Consider the following 19,819-nt stretch of genomic DNA (forward strand, 5'->3'; position numbering starts at 1 on the left):
TCAGAAGGGCAGCCGCCGTGAGGCAGGTAACGTGACCTAGGAAGCTCTCACAGCAAATGCAGCTGCCCCGAATCTGACGTGGTCAGAGCAACTTCATTTCCTCCTCTAAAGTCCGCCCTGGCCCCTGCAGGGACAAGGACGACAACTGTTTGGCACCTGGTATAACTACCGCTATAAGCGGCAGTTACAGGCAGGCCTAGTGCCTGCAGACGTCTGGGAGTGACACCCTGGTGCCGAGTCCTGGTGGTTAAAAACAAGCCTTCTGCCCTGCCTGGTGGCTGCTCCGAGACCTAATTATCGCCCCCCAGGGGGGTGCAACTTCAACCCCGAGGTGGACTAACCTGGGGTGCGCAGACCAATGGACGGGCCTAAAAACACAGCTTCCCTACTTTGCTTCCCTAAGCACACAGCAGTTCTCAAACCTAATCACGAACCCTTTTGGAAAGTTTAAGGAAAACAGGTTTTTGTGTTTATCAGCCATTAAGTGGCTGTGATGAAGAGGTTCCATCCAGTTGACAGAAGGGGCGTCCCCTGGAGGAGAGCAGAGGCAGCCCCGGGGACCCTTCACCCCGGCTTCCGCCTGGCAGCCCCCGCATGGTGCAGAGTCGGCTGGGGGGTGGCGTGCAGGTGGACGCGACCACCAAAGGGGTGGCCGTCCTGCGCCAGGGACAGACATGTAAAAACATAGTAGCCTCTACTCCTGGAGAAAGATGCCACGGAGGGGCGGCCTGAGCCTCCTAGGACTGTCCCCACAGCAACAAGGGGACATCCCACCACTGAAGTAGATTTTTTTCTTTTCTTTTTTTTATTGTTGTTCGACTACAGTTGTCTCCCTTTTCCGACCACCACTTCCCCCCACCCCACCCACCCCCCACTTCCCACCCTAGATTTTGTTTTCATTAAAGTTTGTTTTTTGGCCCTGGCTGGTGTAGCTCAGTGGATTGAGCACGGACCTGCGAACCACACGATCGAGGTTCGATTCCCGGTTGGGGCACATGCCTGGGTTGCCAGCCAGTTCCCAGCAGGGGACACATGAGAGGCAACCACACACTGATAATTCTCTCCCTCTCTCCTTCCCTTCCCCTCTAACGATAAATAAAATCTTTAAAAACATTTTGTTTTTTGTTGTGGGCACTATTNCGGACCTATGAACCACACGATCGAGGTTCGATTCCCGGTTGGGGCACATGCCTGGGTTGCCAGCCAGTTCCCAGCAGGGGACACATGAGAGGCAACCACACACTGATAATTCTCTCCCTCTCTCCTTCCCTTCCCCTCTAACGATAAATAAAATCTTTAAAAACATTTTGTTTTTTGTTGTGGGCACTATTACAGATGTCCCCCACTTCCCCTCCCCCCACCTCCTGACTAGGTTTTAAATACGCGTCTTATCAGTTCAACACTGATGTCAAGGGCACAGGGACCGTGAGAAGGGAAGGTGAGCACGGGGAGGAGCAAGCAAGGGCCCCAGACACACACTGACCCATGCGGACTCAGTCGCCCGAGCACTGACCCTCAGGCTCCCGCGGCTGCCCACGGACAGGTGCTCGTCTTCGTCGGAAGCCTAGTGAGAGAAGGGAGGAGACTGGCGTGACGTGGAGGTGGGACACGGAGCAGCCGTGGGGGCCGGGGGCCAGGGGTGGCTGAAGCCCCCATGGCAGGGCCCCCGGGCAGCCTCCAGGCACCCGGCGGCCAGAGCCCAGGTCCTGGAGACTCCGGCTCCTCTCGGGCGCCTGTTCCCTGAGGGCTGCTCCGGGCTAACGCCGCTCCACACCAGCTCCTTTAAAGTGCTGCCGCTGGCTGGGTGGGCGGTCACTGCGCTTCCCAAAGCACGCAGTTTTTCAAATGCAATCACGAATACTTTGGCAAGGTTTAAGGAACGTGTTTTTGCGTGTATCGCATCACCCTGCACATTTACTCTGTGAGGTACTCAGGGGTCTTCGGCAGCAAAAACGCAGGAAACTCATGACTATATCAACACTCGGCAGTTTCTCAAACATTCCCCCCGCCCCAAACTAGGTCCACATGCTACAAGCTGAGTTCACAGTTTTTGTTTAGGTAATAATAGGAGTTTTAGTTTCTTTAATAAACATCACTGAGGTACACACACGTATGAATCATATATAGAAATATATATGTGTTTCAGCCACTAAACATACAGGCTAGATTCCCACGTAAGTGCCCGCGTGGACGCAGTACTGACCGACATGCTCCTTCCGGGTCTGCGTGAGTAGCGCTCGCTGTCTTCCTACCAAAGCAAAGGAGGGGACAGCAGGAAGGTCAGAGACGCGCACGGGAAGCCGCAGACAGCCCAGCAGGACAGGGTGAAGTTCATTTTTCAGACAGAGGGAGCGTGCGCCCTTCACGCCCCTGGAACTCTACTGCATTTCCTATTTTACATAGGCATCTAAGAGGTAAGGAAGTACTTTTACATTTCCTTATTTTATCCATATATATAAGGGGTATTTAACAGGACGTTTTCATGCTGGCCATGATCTCAAGTGCTGAAGGCACGTGACAATGCCCAGGAGGCAGGTGACAAGGACAAGGGTGGTGGAGCACAGCCAGGTGCCTGACTCAGTGAGAAGGAGCCATGTCCTTTGGGGACCGTGGACACCACCAGGTCCTCTGGGGCGGGGCGGAAGGACAGGGTGTCATGAGGGGTGAGCCATCTCTCAGCAGACACAGGAAGGCAGAGGGGCTGTTCTGGGAAATGATGAGAATCGAAAGGCATTTTCTCACCGAAGAACAGCGGTTTTGGTGGGCCTCATGGGCGAGGTGGGGGCGGGGCGCACACGGAAGGCAGAGGAAGGTCAGAGTGAGGGTGGCCGGCCAGCTGACCGCAATGGTGAATGAAGGAAACGGGGCTTAATGTGACTTCTGGGTTCCAACTAGACCCTGGGGAGGCAGGATGGAAATGGGGGGTCCTCACATTGGGGACGCACGCCCGAGTGTCCCTAGTGGACAGTCCTCTGCCCTAGGAGGTCAGGGAGGGCAGAGGCCCCCACCAACACTGGCCTGGAGACTGCAGGGGTCTGTGGCACTGAACAGAGCAGGACCAGTCGCCTGGCCCAGCCCCCCCTGACCAGGCCGGGGGCCGGAGGGACCTGCGGAAAGCCCTCAGTATTGAGTTACGGGGCAGCAGGGACCCTCTGACGCTGTCACTGGGTGCAACGACCACACTGGGAACCGTGCCAGCTCTGTGAATCGGGTTCGAGGCCTACCATCCACTGCTCGATGTCGCCCCATTTCGTCTCCAGCCCATAGTATTTCTACAGATGGAAGGAAGAGAAAATTAGGCAAGAAGTGAAGTGGTCACTGCGTAAGGAACTGCTGCGACATGCATCCCCCAGGTGCTGCCCAAGCCACACGGTGCGGGTTACACGCCAAGACAAAGCCGTGAGAGCAGGTCGGGTTCTGCAGAGGCAGCGCCACCAGGAGCTGGGCACACCCTGCCCGCCCCCCTCCCACCTGTCCGCAAGGTCAGGGAGCAGGGGCGAAACATTGCTGGGGTCCAGGCAGCCCCCTGGGGCCAGGAATTGGCCCTGGGCCCTCTGTGCTGGTGCAGAGGGCCAGCGGCTGATGGCCAATCCCGTGTCACACACAGGAATGAGAAAACCTGGTGGCAGGGCGGGGGGGGGGGGGGGGGCGTCACTGTGATGACTCCGGCTTCCCGGTCACTTGTGCCAGCTGAGCTGAGTGCAGGGGACAGTGAACTCCGGGTGCCGTCAGGGCCAGGGAGGCAGCGGCCTCTGGACGGGAAGAAGGTCCCCCTGCAGGTCCCACCTCCGCGTTTCTGCCTCGCCTGTCTAAGGGCATCCTTGTCGGAATCAGGAAAACCAATTCCGACGGATTCCGATCGGCCCCAACTGGCCCCAAACACAGTCAGTCATTCCTGAAACAGCAGGAGCCAGGGTTTGTTTTTCTCCTCACTTTGCCCTCAATTTCCAGGTAGAAAATCAAGGCACAGGCAACCAGAGCCCCACCACACAGATGAGACTTTCCTCTTTACACAGTGAAGCCTTATGATCAGGAGGAAAAAGTGGGTGTGAGAAGCACAAGACGAGTCTTGGCGTTGTTTTACGCTGCTGGTACAGTCGCCTCGGTCACGGTTCCCCTGGAGGGGCGGCCCGGTGTCAGCTCCCTGGCCGGGCGACCGTGGGAGGAGGAAACCGGAAGAGGGAAAATCCGGAGGGACGAGGAGGCTTTGAATATTCAACCCGCACAGAACTGTGGCGACCGACAAGCGTGGGCCTGATCTGTGTGTGAGTGACTTTCCTCGGGCTCTAAACTGTGGAAACAACAGTCCGCACTTCCCGGCGCATGTGGACGTCTGATTAAGTCAGACGCAGCAGCGCCTTTGCCTCGATGAGTACCAGCCGAGGAGCTGTCCGATTCCAGCAAGGAAAAGGGGAGGCCGTCAACGCCTTTGTCTCCGGCTGAATTAGAGAGACAATGGGTTCAAAGCAGGAGACGGCCCACAGAGATTCATACAGTCACATTCAAATTTCAAAAGAAGTCTGTGGAAGCAGCGTCCCCATTTTTCAGTCTCCTTTGTTCCTGTCCTCATCGAGTATTCACACTTCCCTTTCTCTTTCAGTTGTAAATGTAAGAACCAGTGTTTGGAACCTTCCATCTCACCGAGGGGGGCGGGGCTTCCAAGTAGCTGCCCTGCGGGAAGTCTCGCTGGCTGCGTTTCTGTGCCGTCCTCGGAGGCGGGAGGAGACCCCAGATGCACACTGTAAGTGCTGAGAGCGGCTGACACTGGCCGACACTAACTCGTCGGATGGCCCAGCCAACTCCAGACCCGCACGTGAACCGGCAGATCAGCGGGCGAGGCACGCAGGAGAGCGAGGGCCTCAAGGGAGCAAAAGGTGCCTGACTTTCAGGAACAGCTTTGATTCCAGAAGAAAGAGCCCCGTGGGCTGGGAGGGAGCCCTTACTGCCTCGTCCTCCTCGTCACGGATCTCAGGACTGGGGACCATCATTAGCGTCCAGCCAAGCACCTGCGTTTCTGCCAAGGGCTGGTCGCACCTTGCGCACCAGTGACTGCCCTGACCCCCTGTTAGCGCGGGGTCCCTGCCCCGGATCAGCCACCAGCACATCCAAGTGGCAATTTCCAGATGGCGCCCCCTGTGTAGGTTTGGGACAATGACGTCTGTCCTGCAGGTCCCAGCCAGGGTTCCATCCCTGCCTCTACCCGCTCACTTCTTCCCGAGACCCTGCATGTGTGACTCGGCTGCAGCGGCCACACGCCTGCTCATTCCTGGACCCTATGAACTCCAGCCAGGCGTGAATAGGTGCGGGCGCTCACTTCACAGACTCCTCACAGACGTGGGGAGCCTGGTCACACAGGCGGGTGCAGGCAGGAAGGGGTGGCCACTGGGGGCTGTGGCCAGTCCGGGGGTTCAAGCACAGCACCCCGCAGTTTCCGAGAGTGTGTGCAGGGGCCTCACCTCTGGACTCAGGTCGCCTTGCTCTGATTTAATTAGTAGCTGGTCTCAAAGAACAACCATGGCTCTTGCTCTTTATCTGGAAACTGAATNAATTTCCAGATGGTGCCCCCTGTGTAGGTTTGGGACAATGACGTCTGTCCTGCAGGTTCCAGCCAGGGTTCCATCCCCGCCTCTACCCGCTCACTTCTTCCCGAGACCCTGCATGTGTGACTCAGCTGGTGCGGCCACACGCCTGCTCATTCCTGGACCCTACGAACTCCAGCCAGGTGTGAATAGGTGCGGGCGCTCACTTCACAGACTCCTCACAGACGTGGGGAGCCCGGTCACACAGGCGGGTGCAGGCAGGAAGGGGTGGCCACTGGGGGCTGTGGCCAGTCCGGGGGTTCAAGCACAGCACCCCGCAGTTTCCGAGAGTGTGTGCAGGGGCCTCACCTCTGGACTCAGGTCGCCTTGCTCTGATTTAATTAGTAGCTGCTCTCAAAGAACAACCATGGCTCTTGCTCTTTATCTGGAAACTGAATAGTTTCATACAAAAAGCAACTAGGAGAGATGTCACATGTGGCCAATCAAACCCACGTCCAGGAAAGGCTGTGAGCACAGTCTGGAAACCCCCAGGAACCTGCTCCCTGCGTCAGGGCCGACCCGGAGCCGACCCTGGAGCCGACCCGGAGCCGACTCCGGAGCAAACCCCAGCCGTCCTGCCCCTCGGTCTCTACCTCCTGGCCTGCTCCGTGCGCTGATTCTGGGACCTCGGCTGCACACCAGCACTCTGAATGTGAGGGGGGAGGGCAGGCTTATTGGAAGCTGCTGAGTTTTATTGTTACATCAGCATTTTCTTTTTTACTCAGATTTCCTTAATAGTCTGCAACCATCTCTTAATATACGGTGCTTGGCATGTTAAAAGTTTTCTAACAAAATTATATGGAAGGATCATTTTTCTCTTTAAAGATCTGATTTCAACAGGTTTCCCAAATTCTGATATGTGATTTAATTTTGTCCTAGGATTAGTTTTTTCTCCTCAAACCGTTTCCTAATTTCTTGACAGAATCGCAGGTGAGAAGGACATCTGGGGGGGCCGCTTTCGCGGGGACGGAAGCGCGGACTGCAAGGAGCACGTTCCCGGTTAAGCCAAGCCACGGCAAAGCGGTAAGAAGCGGCAAGAACTACGTCTTTTAGGGAAAGGTGTTATTTCTGAAAGGTGGCCAGAAAAAACTAGTGCATGCAAATCAGAAGATGAAGACGGGACAGCCTACCTTTTGAACTTGATAGATCTTCAGAGAAGGGCAAAAGAAATAGAAAAAGAAATAGGAAATCCAATTTAAAAAGTAGAAACATCAGAGAGAAAGGTGTCGTAAGTACCTAGTGATATGAATAAAAGCCATTTAGGGAAAAAAACTGAGGAACTGGTAGAGTGTGAATTTCAAAATTTCTGGAGTCTCACTGGGAGCCTGGGTGGTCCCTACTTCGCACACGTTGCAGGTGCCCCAGGAGACGCCGTGTTCTCCCAGCATTCTCTGCAGAAACCCTGCCATCGCTGCGAGGCAGGGGGCCACGCAGTGACCTGTCACCGCACCCGGAAAAAGCACTTCCTCATCAGCTCAGAATTTCTTTCCACAGTGATAAAAGTGTAACAAGAAAGCACGGAAACTTAGTTGGAAAGTCGGCTGGCGGAATCCACAGGCAGTGGACAGAGACCGTCCCGGTTCTGACTCCTGTGGGTGCAAATGGACACCAGGGCGATTCCGGCTGAACGGAGCGCTCACTAGAATAGAAGGGAAGCACATTTTACAAAAGCCCATTGCCACACACTGGCACGCACAGGGTTTGCTTCGGAGGTCCCTCCTGGGCGCAGGCACCCCTGGGTTAGCCTGAGAGGTGCTTCGCTCCCTCCCTCCCTCATTTGAGAACATGTTCACTGAGTCAGGCCAGCCAAACTGTGAGATGAGGACTTCGGCATTTCTGGTCGCACGTGGGCGAGCACAGGTGAGCTCACTGGACATGACGACCGTGGGAGACACGGTGCCTCCGGAGGACTGTGTGCCAGGTCAGGAGCCACGGAAGAGGTGTGCCCGGCCACCATGCCACCTGGCCGTCACATTGCCATCCCGCCCCTGTTCGTGCAGGCCCTCAAACGGGAAGGCTCTCTTGGGTTTCCCGAATCTGCCTACACACCTTCTTCCTCGGCGGACTCTCCCAACCCTGCGGTCAGTTCGCACCATCTGTGCTGGTCACAAGGCCCATTGGGGGGGAGCAGGGGGCCGAGACGGGGGGCTGGGGCTGGCCCTGGTGGTCAGGATCAACCTGCAGCCGAGCATGGCCCCGTCTCTGGGGCTGGGTGACAAGTCTACAGACCTGGGACACCCATGTCCCTTTGCTCGCCTGTCCTCCTCTCTGCACTCTGCACACCCACCTTGGAGGGTCCCAGGCCCCAGGGTGGCTTCCACACACCCCGCCTCTGGAACCCCCACCCAGCACCCTGGTTTCCTGAGCCACCAGGGACAGTCACTGCTGCTCCAGGCGTTCACAGGCTCTGTCCACCTTCCGCCGATCAGGGCTCCTTCCCCCGGAAACCCCATCCTGTGCAGAAGCACCTGTGCGCAGGTGGCTGGCTCACCACCCTGTGAAGGCAGACTCCCCTTTCTCAATTTCTACACCAAAATTTCAGTTCTTCAGGCTGCACACAGACCTTATGGACATATCCATCTTCACTTCATCAACTTAAAATGCCAGTGCCCTGGGAGAGCAGACTGCAAAACCTCCGGCCATGGGGGCCACTTCCAATAACAGGCCCAGAGACCAGGTCTGCAAAGAGGCTGAGAGGCGTGGTCCACACATCTGCCCAGACCCGGACGCACGGACCCCACCCTGATGCCCAGGCCACGGGCTGGTCGCTGGGGCACACACAAACGTCACGCACACGCCGGTGCACACGGGTGCACACGCAAGCACTGCCCTGCCCCGGAAACAGCCGCGTGAGCAGATTCGGCCTCCCTGTTCTCCCTTGCTAATAAAATGGTCTGCTTTGTGTTGATCACACTGTCCCTCCAGCTCAGCACCGAGGAGAAAACTTGTTTTTCAAGGTACGTTTCCATTTATACCTGGACTTGGCTCGTGTGGCTCGCCCCGCCCACCCCCACACAGCGAGTAGCAGCGGCTGCCAGCCGGTTCGCCCCGCGGTGAGCGCACGGGCTCTCTGCCCTCCGTCTCGGCCTGTCTTCACGGCTGGTGGAACCCGGGTTTTGAGGCAGAGGGTGTACTGGGAAGACCACAGCTTCGCAGCTTTTTCAGATCTAACCTGATACTGTGGCTGTTTCCTTAGCTGTGGGTAAAACCACCTGCCTCAGTGAAGTCCGATGCTCTGCCCTGCAAATAAAACTTGGCAGCCCTCCCCTCCCAGATGGTGACCGTCCCCGGGCCCAGAACTGCCACGTGGCCAGGGCTCCAGGATGTCCCTGCCGTTCCCCGCGGCCCCTCCCCGGGTCTCTTTGACTAAAAGACCCCTCCATTTTATTTAAAACCTTTCCAATCCTGAGTTTGAAAGAGCAGATGTACACTTTTGAGGGTGGCGCTCTCCTGCTCTGACCACCCAAAACGCAGGACGGCAGAGTCATTGTCCGCGTAAGCCAGCGTGGCTGCTGGGCTCAGGCCGCGGCCAGACTGACCCTGGGACAAGGGGGCCACTGCCGCCCCCCTGCACCCCCGCCTGGTGCTGCAGTCGCCTCCCCGGGGCCCGGGCTTTCCCTCGGGCTGCACTGACCCAAGCTGGTTTCTCTGCTTCCTTCCCAGCTCCCACCAGGTTGTCACTGCACACCCTGACCGTGCATGTGGGGCCGGTCACCAGGCCTGCACCCTGACCCCAGTAGGAGTCAGCGCCCCACAGCGAAGGCATCTTTGCGGGACAGGTAGAAAGAGGACGTCACCTAAGGTAGCTGTTGGCTTACAGCGATGCCTGTGCCCCTCCAGGTCCTCACACCACTCGCTGCTGCGCGCGGAAACCCCGGCCTGTGTCTCAGAGCCTCTCTGCGGGGGCGCTCAGTGCTCCGAGGGTCCCACATTACTGAACTGCCTCCATGGGAGCCGGCCCGTGAACCTGAATTGGGATGAGACCTCTGATCCCTGTGAACAAACCCCTGGAGTGTCCTCACCACGGAAGTGAAAGGCACCGCGACATGAAGAATTTCCACATTCCTAGGCTACTGACTAACCAAGTAACAGTGTGTGACTGAGGAAGGCAGTGGTGGCCTTTCTACCCGGATTTCCCAGGTTTTAATTGGATTTTCTCTGCAAAGCCCCCAAGCCCAGGCGGGCACCAAGCCCTGAGGGCAGCCACACTGCACAGCACCTGGGCCCTGGCCCAGGTGGAGTCTGGTGCCGCTAGGGTCACACGCCTGGGGGCGCCCCCGTGAGGCAGCCGCCGAGGCCCCAGCCCATCTCCAACCCCCCTCGCACTACCAAAATTACAGAGCCACGACTTAACAGGCAGGGTTACTTGCAGGCCATAGAATTAAAGTGAAACAAGACAACTTCCTTCGACTCAGATGGAGAAATGGGTGTGTTTCTCTGTCTAAAGGAGGCCCTTCAAACACGTGGTTTCTTGCGTCAAATCCTCTGCACTTGACCCTCTGAATCAAGGACTTCACACACAGAACCTGCTCATGTGATCAAGTGCACACTTCAGTCAAGGCCATCCGTGACTAAGGGTAGGATGTAGTTTACCTAAGTGTACAATTTGAAGACAGCTGTGCACGCACACACACTGTGATCGGTGCTCACCTTGACTCTGCAGGAGTGCTACACTTGTGTGAGTGCACTTGCTGAAAGTCACTTTCTCCTAAATGTGAGCCAAAGACTAAAACGATGACTAAGGCCACCATGGACACCAAAGGCGGGGCCCCGCCCAGACTCACTGGCAGCTCCCCTGAGTCTGTGGCTCGGTGCATGACAGAGCTCGGGGACAGTCCTAGGCCACCAGAAATTCTTCCAGGCGGGAGAAGGGGGAGAGTGGGTGTTGAAACTCAACCGGATGCGGCACAGCTGGCGCGGCAAGAAAAACACGGGGGGAGTCTTCTCACAGCTCTTTCAAGACCTGGGAACGGTTTTGGGGGAAAGCCCATGAAAACCGTGAGCCCCGGGCAGGGTGGGCGGTCCTGGTGCTGGAGACAGAAGTAACAGTTTCCTCAAATGGTGATGCGCCTGAGAGACGGGCCGCTGCCCGCTGCCCACTGTGTGAGTGCCTGGCCCCTGACCCCGCTGCCCCCAAGGGCGGGCCCTGACCCCTGACCCTGCCGCCCACTGAGTCAGCGCCCTGACTCCCCTGCCATTCTGAGCTCCAAAGCAGAGGGGAGGGACGGGCTCCTGGTGGGCTGGCGGGCATCCACTGAATGAACAGAACTATCTGAAAGAGACACCAAACCCCAGGCAGTTTGAAAAAGCCATCTGTCACTTAAAACACTGATTATTAGAAACAAGTTCAGGCTGAAAGAACTATCTGCCTCCAGCGACTCTGGTTTCTAGCAGAGGCTGAGTGTGCAGAAGCGGTGTGGGGCCAGGACGGCTCCCAGAGCACAGGTGACGCAGGTGGGGGACAAAGGTCCCCAAAACAAGACCTGCTCCTTTCTCCACATCCCGGCTCTAACACCCGTCCTCACGCTTGAAACTGCTTCTCTGAGCGACCTTGGACGGTCATTCCTGGTCACGCCCCGAGCTTGCGGCCAGGTGTCTCCCGGCCCTGGACCAAGACGACGGGCGGCCGAGGAGCTGCCGGCCGATCACTGCGGGGTGGGAATGGTGCCAAAGTCCACATAATTCACGTGAAAATTCAGGAGCATCTGTTTTCAATTTCAGAATGAGAAATGCAATTCTGGGGGGTGGGGGGCAAAGAGAAAATGCCAAACCCGTGCTCCTTGGAGTAAATTAAGAGAAAACAATCAATGAAAGCACTAAACTCCCTCGAGGGGCCAATGCCATAAACACCAGAACGTGCTGACAGCACGTTTGCATCTGCAACCAGGAGGGGACACACAGGTCTGCCTTCCAACACTCGTGTGGCCCGTGTTCCCGGGGAAACACGGGACCGGCAACACCTCACGTGCGGCCACTTCCCGACAACCGCTGGAGTGTGGTGTGGCTGTCCCTCGGCGGCAGGACCCCGGTCCCCAGCACGGTGGGGCTGCCTTGGGGGCCTGCCCTCCCATCACTGGGGCTGTGGGCGGACTCCTCTGGCTATTGTCCTGGGCTTGAGCTTCGTCTAATGACCTTTAATCTGTTCCTCAAGGCTCCAGGAAGCGTTTCCCTCCCCACATCCACATCCGGCTGTGCCCCTCCCCCACAGGCACGCCTCTGCGTGCAGGGGTGACACGCTCTTCAGGCCGAGGGTGACCCTGAGCGACTGGCCCCAGGGCCTCCCCCCAGAGGGAAGTGGCAGATCTGAGGTGGTTTTAAGAGAAACTGGACATAGAGATTTTTTTCCCCTGAAAGCTCACAAGTTTTAAAACATTGGCTCAACTTTTAAAATCTGGCTGGTGAGCTGGACAAGGCGGTATGAAAACCGGCCCCGGGGAAGGCAGCCGGCTGGCGCTTTCCCACGTACTCCACTCAGAACCTCTGAGCCTCTGAGCCTGGGCGGGGCCTGGGTGCAGGTTCTTGAAGGGCGTGGCCCACAGGGAACCACTCAGAACCCCTGAGCCAGCAGAGCCTGGGCGGGGCCTGGGTGCAGGTTCTCGAAGGGCGTGGCCCACAGGGAACAGGGTCCCACGGGCGGGGACTCCTTTGTTCCCCAGGGACACCGAGCTCGCAGGGAAGCTCACAGCTGTAACTGCCAGTGTTGCAGGACTGGCTCCGGTCAAGGTTACGCAAACAAGCAGTGAACACCATCAACAGGTGTATAAACACCTCCCTGTGCACACTCTGCCCTGGCTAGCTCACCCACGGTGTTTACGCTGTGCTTCCTATCGTGTGCGGGCTCCAGGCTCCACGACACCTGTTAAAAAGTGTAGAACCTCAGGAGACATATTTTTAAACAGTTTAGTTAGTGTAAACACATAATCATCTGTTCTTTTACGCTTTTAATTCAGGGGATCGGGATTCTGCGAGGTTCAGAGCCAGAGGGCCGGCTGAGAAGACCTACGCAGGCAGGGGGCCCGGGGCTGCGGGCTGGCCTCGGAGTCCCGCAGGTGGGGTCTGGGACAGGCACGACTGGCATCTGAGCTATGCACCCTCCCCGGTCTGCCCTTGAACGGAAGTCCCAGGCACAAGTGCACTCTGATCGTGAGCGACGCCGAGTGGACAGCGCCCCCGCACTCACACACTCGGCCTCAGACGGAAACGCCCGGAAGGGGCCGGGGGAAGCATCACCTCCTTCTGCTGCCGTTCCAGCTCCTTCATCCTGATCTCGCGGGCCTCGGCGCGGGCTGCGCGCTTCGCTGCCAGCCTGGCCTCCGCCTGAAACACATAGGAAACTGCGTCAGAGGGTAGACCAGCGGCCCCTTTCAAGTACATGGTTAACAAGGGTGTTCTTTAAGGGACATCCCGTTCAGAGGGTAACACACACATGGGAGCCCAGCACAGGCTTGGAAGGTCAGGCTGCTTCACGCTGCGCCTGTCTCACGCTTAGTCACTGTTTCAGGGAGGTGAGCGTGCGAGTGTGTCAAGGTTCAGGTTTTCTGGGGTCAAATTCCACCTTCTTTACACTTAACTTTTTCGGGGATACACCTTCTTCCCCCAGTTCTGCAGACATTTTTGGATGTCTCCAGCTTCCCCAGATAATCTTGAAACTGGGTCATCGGAGACGGCCAGCAGGCTTCTGGTGTGGACAGTAGGCCAGAGAGCAGTCAGGTGCTCGGAGGTGCCCCCCCCGCCCGTGAGGCAGGGCCCCCTGCACTGCACGCTGATGTCCTGACAGCAGGCCCTGGTGTTAGGGATATCTGTCACGCGTGCCCCACACTTGCACTGAATTACAAATTCATCTGCTTTTTACATTCTACTCGAAGTTGAAACTGACCCCAGCTGACCTGTCCACAGTTGGCCGGCTGCGTTCTCAGAAGAAATTCACTTTATAATTTGTTCACGTGGTTCCCTCAACAACCAAGCCCAGGTCCTTCAATGCAAGGTGTCTAAGTCACAACTACGTAAGAACTTGGCCCCTTCGTGGCCATTTTCAACGTTCCGGACACTGTGTGAGGGCACAGCTAGAGGGGAGGGCAGGGGAAGGTTCCTCAGACTGACTTTGGCCACAGGACGTCCTCTAGCCCCACGGGTGGGCCAGCGAGAGGACGACTGTCACACCGAGGGCAGTGGCCTCCCGGCAGCCTGCTGGCCCTGTGTCCCTGCCAGCACAGACCTGTGGCCACAGCCCATCAGCTGGGGTGGGGCCGACGGGGAGGGGGCCGGGGAAAGAGAAGGGGGCACGGGGGAAGGAGGGAAGTGGGAATGTAAGAGAGAGGCAGGGGCTGCTGGGGGGGACAGAGGGGGATGACAGTGGGGCAGGGGGTTCCAGGGTGGCCCCCTGCTCCCCACGATCTACTCCCCTTGAGTGTGGGCCGCACAGCATGATGGATGCCACTCCCGTGACTGGGCTGCAGTCTGTGGCAAATAGGCACAAATAATGACAATAATGACGGCCCCTCATGGGCAGACCCTGAGTGAATCACAAGACAGATTATTCTCGGGGGGTGTGAGCTCGGACGAGGACCCAGACTGTCACTGATACAATCAAGTTGTCAAATGAACACAAGATACAAAATAGCAACAGGCCCCCACGGCGACAGGCCAACAGGAGCTCATCCCGCCAACCCACTGCGGGAGGCCCCGCCCTGCCCTCCGTGTGCCGCGGCCAGTGCCTCTGCGGTGCAGGGCAGGCCCATCGCCGTCCGATGAGAGTGTAAGACGTGTACTTGCTCTTGGGGTCACAGCCATGTCAGAGGGGCTAATGTTCCCAAATGCTTACTTTCACTTTCTAGACTGAGTTTGTAGGGGACTGCCACCCCCCCGGCTGCCACCAGCCAGGCCACACCAATTCGCAGAGCTGCCCAAGGCAGCTGGGAAGGACTTTCACAGTGCAGTCTGGGTCCCCAGTCTCGGGATGCAGACAAAGCAGTTGGTGACCATGTACCAGTGGCAAGTGACCTGGGGGTGGTGGGTGGAGGGGAACTTAACCCAACCCTGGTGCCAGGAGGGCTTCTAGGAGGAGAGGAGCCCAAGGCCAAACCCCGATGGCAATGCGGACAGCCAGGCCGGGGAGGAGGGGGGAGGGACGGAGGGACGAGGCTCAGGCTCGTGGCCCGGCAGGAAGTCCTGAGGGCGGAGGTCCCGGACTCAGCTCCCGTATCGGCACCCACATCTTAGAGGCATGCGGAACCACAGAAGGGTTCTCAGCAGGAACCCAGTGGGGCCTGACTTCTGACCCCTGACCTCTGGCTGGAATACCGGCAGCCACGCGGGGACAGGTGGGGAGGCAGCAAGAGGTCCAGCAAGTGCCAGGGGGCTGCATCCCAGTGGGTGAGCCTGGAACATGAGTGGGCGGGGTTGGCCGGGCCGCCGCCGAGGATGACGTACAGCAGTGAGGCCACTTGGGGGGTCCGGGGCCCCCGTTCCAGGGACACCCCCGTGGCCCCAGGAGCCAACTGTGGAGAAGCAGCCCCGCCCCTGGCTGCCACCCTGGAGCACAGCCTCTGTGTTACCCCTCCCCCAACATCTCGGCAGATAAGAACGGAGGGACGTAGATGGATTTATGGGATTCAGGGGACAAAGTATAAACCGCTCAGGGCTTCAGAAAAGGGTTTAGAAACAAGATCCTGGACCCTCCCCGACCCCAGTCAGTGATCGGACGGCATTCCCGGTGGAGGGAGCCGGCAGCCCCGGTGCTAACCTCGCCCTGCCTGCTCTGGGGCCTCAGGCTCCGGTCTGCAGGGCACAGCTCCTGCCGCCCCAGGCTGCTCTCTCCCCACCCCCAACCGGCCTGCAGGGGCCAGAGAGGCAGCTGCAGGCTCTCCGCCCCAGAGTCCCCTCAGGGCTCAGGAAGGGGTGGAGCGCTGGGTGCCAAGCCCCGCCTCCTCTGCCCGGTGCTGCCGCTGCCGCTGAGACCTACTCTCCGGTGCCCACGGGTGAGATGCCGGCTGGGATTTGCAGAAACATGACCGAGTGGGGAGAGGAGGGGGTCACTGGGCGGTGAGCCGACAGCTGTTGGGGCCGCCAGGCTCTCTACACTGAAGGTGTCCCAGCGTCCTTCCCAGCAGAGGCCCATCACGAGAGGCCTGTCAGAGATGCAGCCCCCAGCAGACCCCCTAGTCAGAGCCCGGGGAGGGGGGGGCAGCCATCGCCCAAGTGTGGGGGCCTCTGCTTTCTGTCATCCCATCTATGTCTGGGTTCTTTGACAGTTTTCAAATAAACTGCAAACTTTTTTGAAGGAAAGAAGGGGGAGGAGACAAGGGGGGAGGGGAGGAAATGAAGGTGCCCCCGCACTCTCTCCTGCAAGAAGGTGGCCAGGGCTCTGTGGCTCAGACAGCTGCAGGGTTGTGTCCCCTCCCCTGCCAATACACCCTGCCACCCCCCTCTCCACCCCGTTCTGATGCCGCCTGCGGGGTCAGCTGGAGTTGAGGGAGGTGCTGACCCAGGAGGGCCCCTCTGACACTGATGAGATCCAGGCTCCCTGGCTTTCTCAGGACCGCCCGCCATGTGGGAGAGGAACGCCCCTTACAGGGGACACACCCCACCCTCCGTGACAGGGCCTGGCCCTCCCCTTGGGCCCCTCCTGTCCTGGCCGGAATCCGGTACACAGAGCCTTAGACACCTGGGCAACACGGCGGGAGTGTGGGGGGCGGGGCGGGGGAGGCGAAAACACCACTTAGCACTAAGTTGTTTCATTATAATTCTAAAAAGCTGAACCCCTACCTCCAAAGCGCCACTGCTACATTCTGTTTGACCGCACAGAAGGCGGTGCTCCCACATGCAAGGCCAAGGTAGGACGGGGCAGAGGCCAGCAGCGCACAGAAGCCAGGTCCCAGGCCCAGGGCCTCCTGACAGGGCACTCGGAGGCCAGCCCCCCAGGGACCGGCCGAGTCCAGGCCACAGGCACAGAGGCCCAGCCAGGGGCACACAGGCTGGCCAGGGAGACAGACCACGAACGGGGCCCTGCCCCGCCCATGACTGGCCCTCCTGGGGCAGCACAGCCCCTGGACGACGGCTGCAGACATGTGTGGTGATGCCTCGGCCACAGCAGCAGTCACTCCAGTGGTGGGCCCCTGGGCAGTGCCGAGGGCTGGTGACAGGTAGTTCTGGACCAACCGCAGAGCGGACGCGGCTTCACAGGAGCAGGACACCGAAGGCTACGGGCTGAGCGGTCAGACGAGGCCTGTCTCGTCAGGCACCCATATCCTCTGGCCCGCCCTGCACACCAGGAATTCCGAAGATAACAGCTTCCGCCAAAGATAAGGGCTGCCGCTCTCCGCCCTGGCTGTGGAGTCGGGCCCAGCAGAACTAGAAAGAGAGAAACCAGGAGAAACCCAGCCCAGCCACACCCAGTCCCCAGCCGGCCGGCCTGTGGCTGCCCCAGCCCTGCCTGCAGTGGAGGGTCTGTGCAGCAGATGCCCCCCAGGGTGGGGTGGCCACACGCCATCCCCAGCACCCCATGCCCCAATCCCACTGAGCTCTGTGTCCTTCTTGGGGTTCCTATGCGTTTGCCTGGAGACCCACGTGGTGCGCCTCAGAGAACGGAACTGTGACGGATGCCAGGGGCCCAGGGGCCTGAGTCCCCATTGCTCGGAGAGGACAGGGGTGTGGCAGGAAGCGGACCCACTCACATCTTTGAGCACCGCACACACTCCAGGGGTCCCTGGCTCTGCCTGCACTTGTCCTGAGATTCGGGGCAACCCTGGGATTGGGCAGGTGTGGGTCCTGCGCCCTACGGCACCCACCCTGCAGTCCCAGAACAAGTTCCTTCTCTGCTGTTGACGCCGCAGCAGTGCCCAGGGGCTCCGATATTCTGCTGGGGCACGGGGCGGGGCACACAGGCCCCTGCTCTAGAGCGACACCTCAGAATTGGGCTGAGACGGGCTTTGGTCACGTTCTCTTCCCCACTTCTCTCCTGCCCAGAGAGAGCCCTGGGGTCTTGGAAAGGCACCAAGGTGACACAGCTCAGGAAGCCAGCTCCCCGCCCTGCAGAGCCCAGGGGACACTCACAGCCTGTGACCCCCATGCGAATGACTGTAGCGCTGGGTGCTGACATTCTCCACGTTGTTTGGGAGGGGACTGTCAGCTCACATCAGAAACACCAGCTGGGGCAATGGAGAGGCGACAGGCCCTTGGACGCCCACGAGAGACCCTGGGGACAGCCGTCTCCCTGGGCTGCTGCCCCAGAGGCCAGGTGGACAGGATACCATGTGGGGCTGTCTGGGGACAGGAGTGTCTAGCAGCTGCACGGGGCAGGGCGGGACAGGAGGAGCTCCAGTGCTGACTGTCCGCGTTCGCCTCGGCCTCCAGGTGGAAAGGTCGGAGGGGGGGTGGGGGGTGGGCGGAGAAACCGGAATTATTCTTTCCAGGCCGCATGACGTAAGCATAGTTTACAGCCTCCCGGGAGCAGCTGAGGGAGGGATTTAAAGCTCACTCCTGAGGGAACAGTCACCCAGCTGACGCCTGAAGTGGTGACGGGGAAACACGCAGGGACCTCTGTCCACATGTGAGTCCCCCCCGCAGTGACAAAGGAACACAGCTGCCAACGGGGCAGCCTGACACCCCGAGAACACACACGTGACCCCTGTTCCGTGACTTGTGATGCAGACACACGTCCCACCCAGAGCAGACAGCGCTGGGCACGGTGACCGTGAGGCTGCGCCAGCGTCCCTTTCCTGAAGCGGAAGTGTTTCCAGGAAGTGGAAACAGCCGCCAACTTTTGTTTTCTGTGCAAACCCCCAGCCCCTCATATGCGGTTGATTCTAAACACAGTCCGCCCTTCAAAGCAGCCAAGCGGACGTCGCTGTGAGCGGGCACCGGCGGCGCCCAGCGGTGGCCCCTGCTGGCCTTGGTGCCATGTGCCCACCACCCCAGGGCCCTCGGTGGCCACCGTGCACTTGACCGCTGTCCCCAAGTCTCATCTTTTTGAAACCCTCACTAGGGCAGTCACAGTAAGTTCCCCCAAGGAGGGGGCCTCTCTTTAGGGCCAAGACCGTCACACGGCACCACGTCACACGGCACCACGTCACACGGCACCACGGGGATGACAGCGGTCAGTGGGGGGAGGGGCAGCTGTAGGAGAGCATTTTGGGAGTGCTGGGGGGGAGGGGCATGTTGGGAGGCGACAGTGACTGAGGGGAGACTAATGGCATTTAGGGGTACAGTGCGGCGTGCCACCTCCCTGCGCCGAGGCAGGCCTCGACAAGGAGGTGCTTTCCCACGGGCTCCTCGAGCAGACAGGACACCCCCTGACCGGTTTCAGCCTGGCGGGCGGATGCCAGCCTGCACGAGAGCTCAAAACACGGCCTGCACAGTCTCACTGAGCACTGGCCATCCCAGCCGGAAAGCGAGGGGAGAGTGTGCTTGGCTGGCTCGGAGCTTTCCCCGAGAGCTCATCGCCATTTCAGGATGTCACATCACCGGTGGCTGCACCCACATGCTGTTTGGGTGGGAGGACTGTGTGTCAGTATCAGGCTACGTTCTGCGGTGACGGTGGGACGGTGCTGGGCCTGGGGTTGCCCAAGCGTGGGACAACTGTCCTCCGGAACACCATGTAGGTATCGAAATTCACACTCCGTTGCGATGTACCTTCCTTTTGTTTATTTTCAATGTTACAGTTAAACGTTCTATCGACCCGATACTATGTACGCGGGTAGACGTGAGGGCTTATGAATTTCATGTCAGGTTCATAGCAAAGATGTTAAACGTGTGTTGTCACAAAATAAACAAGCCACCCTTCATCCCGTAACTGGGAGACCTGGAGGACGGGCTGTCAAAGACTAGAGTGTAACCGGTTATTTAAAATGCTACGTTTCCCCCGAAATCAACTCAGGTGACTGAAATTATCATGGAATTCTGGGATAGGACGGCAGCCTTCAAAAAGCCTCCAGCTCGCCAGGCTGGCCGTGGCTGCGCCCTCGACGCTGTCCTCTGTTCCTGGGGACCCCACGGAGCAGCCCAAGAAGCCATGGCGCCACCTCTGTCTGGGCCCTGTCCTCTCGGCCTGGCCCAGAGTCTCCACCAAGGGACACGGTCCAGAGGGGGTCTCAAGACCTCGCCCCCAGTCTTGGCCCTGCCGCTAACAGTGACATGAGCTCGGGCAAACTGCATCCCTCCTGAACATCAGCCCTCAATACAGGGGCAGGCGCCAGGCCCCGGGACCACCAGGGGCCGACACGCGGCCTCCACCACATCAGGAG

The 19,819-nt window shown here is 59.0% G+C and overlaps 1 protein-coding gene across 13 annotated transcripts in view; it reads right to left on the bottom strand.

Annotated features, from left to right (window-relative positions):
• The window catches only part of LRRFIP1 (LRR binding FLII interacting protein 1), a 106,232-nt gene that overhangs the window by 42,366 nt on the left and 44,047 nt on the right, over positions 1-19,819 (bottom strand). For 9 of the 13 annotated variants that reach the window (XM_037069266.1, XM_037069256.1, XM_037069258.1 and 6 more), the window contains exon 2: positions 12,810-12,896. In XM_037069266.1, the coding sequence (XP_036925161.1) occupies positions 12,810-12,896 (87 nt within the window). Of the gene's footprint in view, positions 1-1,483; positions 1,565-2,203; positions 2,249-3,224; positions 3,273-6,709; positions 6,728-12,809; positions 12,897-19,819 lie in introns of all 13 variants that reach the window. The other 4 variants (XM_037069265.1, XM_037069255.1, XM_037069257.1 and 1 more) reach the window with 2 other exon arrangements.

The sequence above is a fragment of the Sturnira hondurensis genome, unplaced genomic scaffold (genome assembly GCF_014824575.4).
Source record: "Sturnira hondurensis isolate 20B ecotype Veracruz unplaced genomic scaffold, ASM1482457v3 Scaffold0018493, whole genome shotgun sequence".
NCBI classification, from domain to species: Eukaryota; Metazoa; Chordata; class Mammalia; order Chiroptera; family Phyllostomidae; genus Sturnira; species Sturnira hondurensis.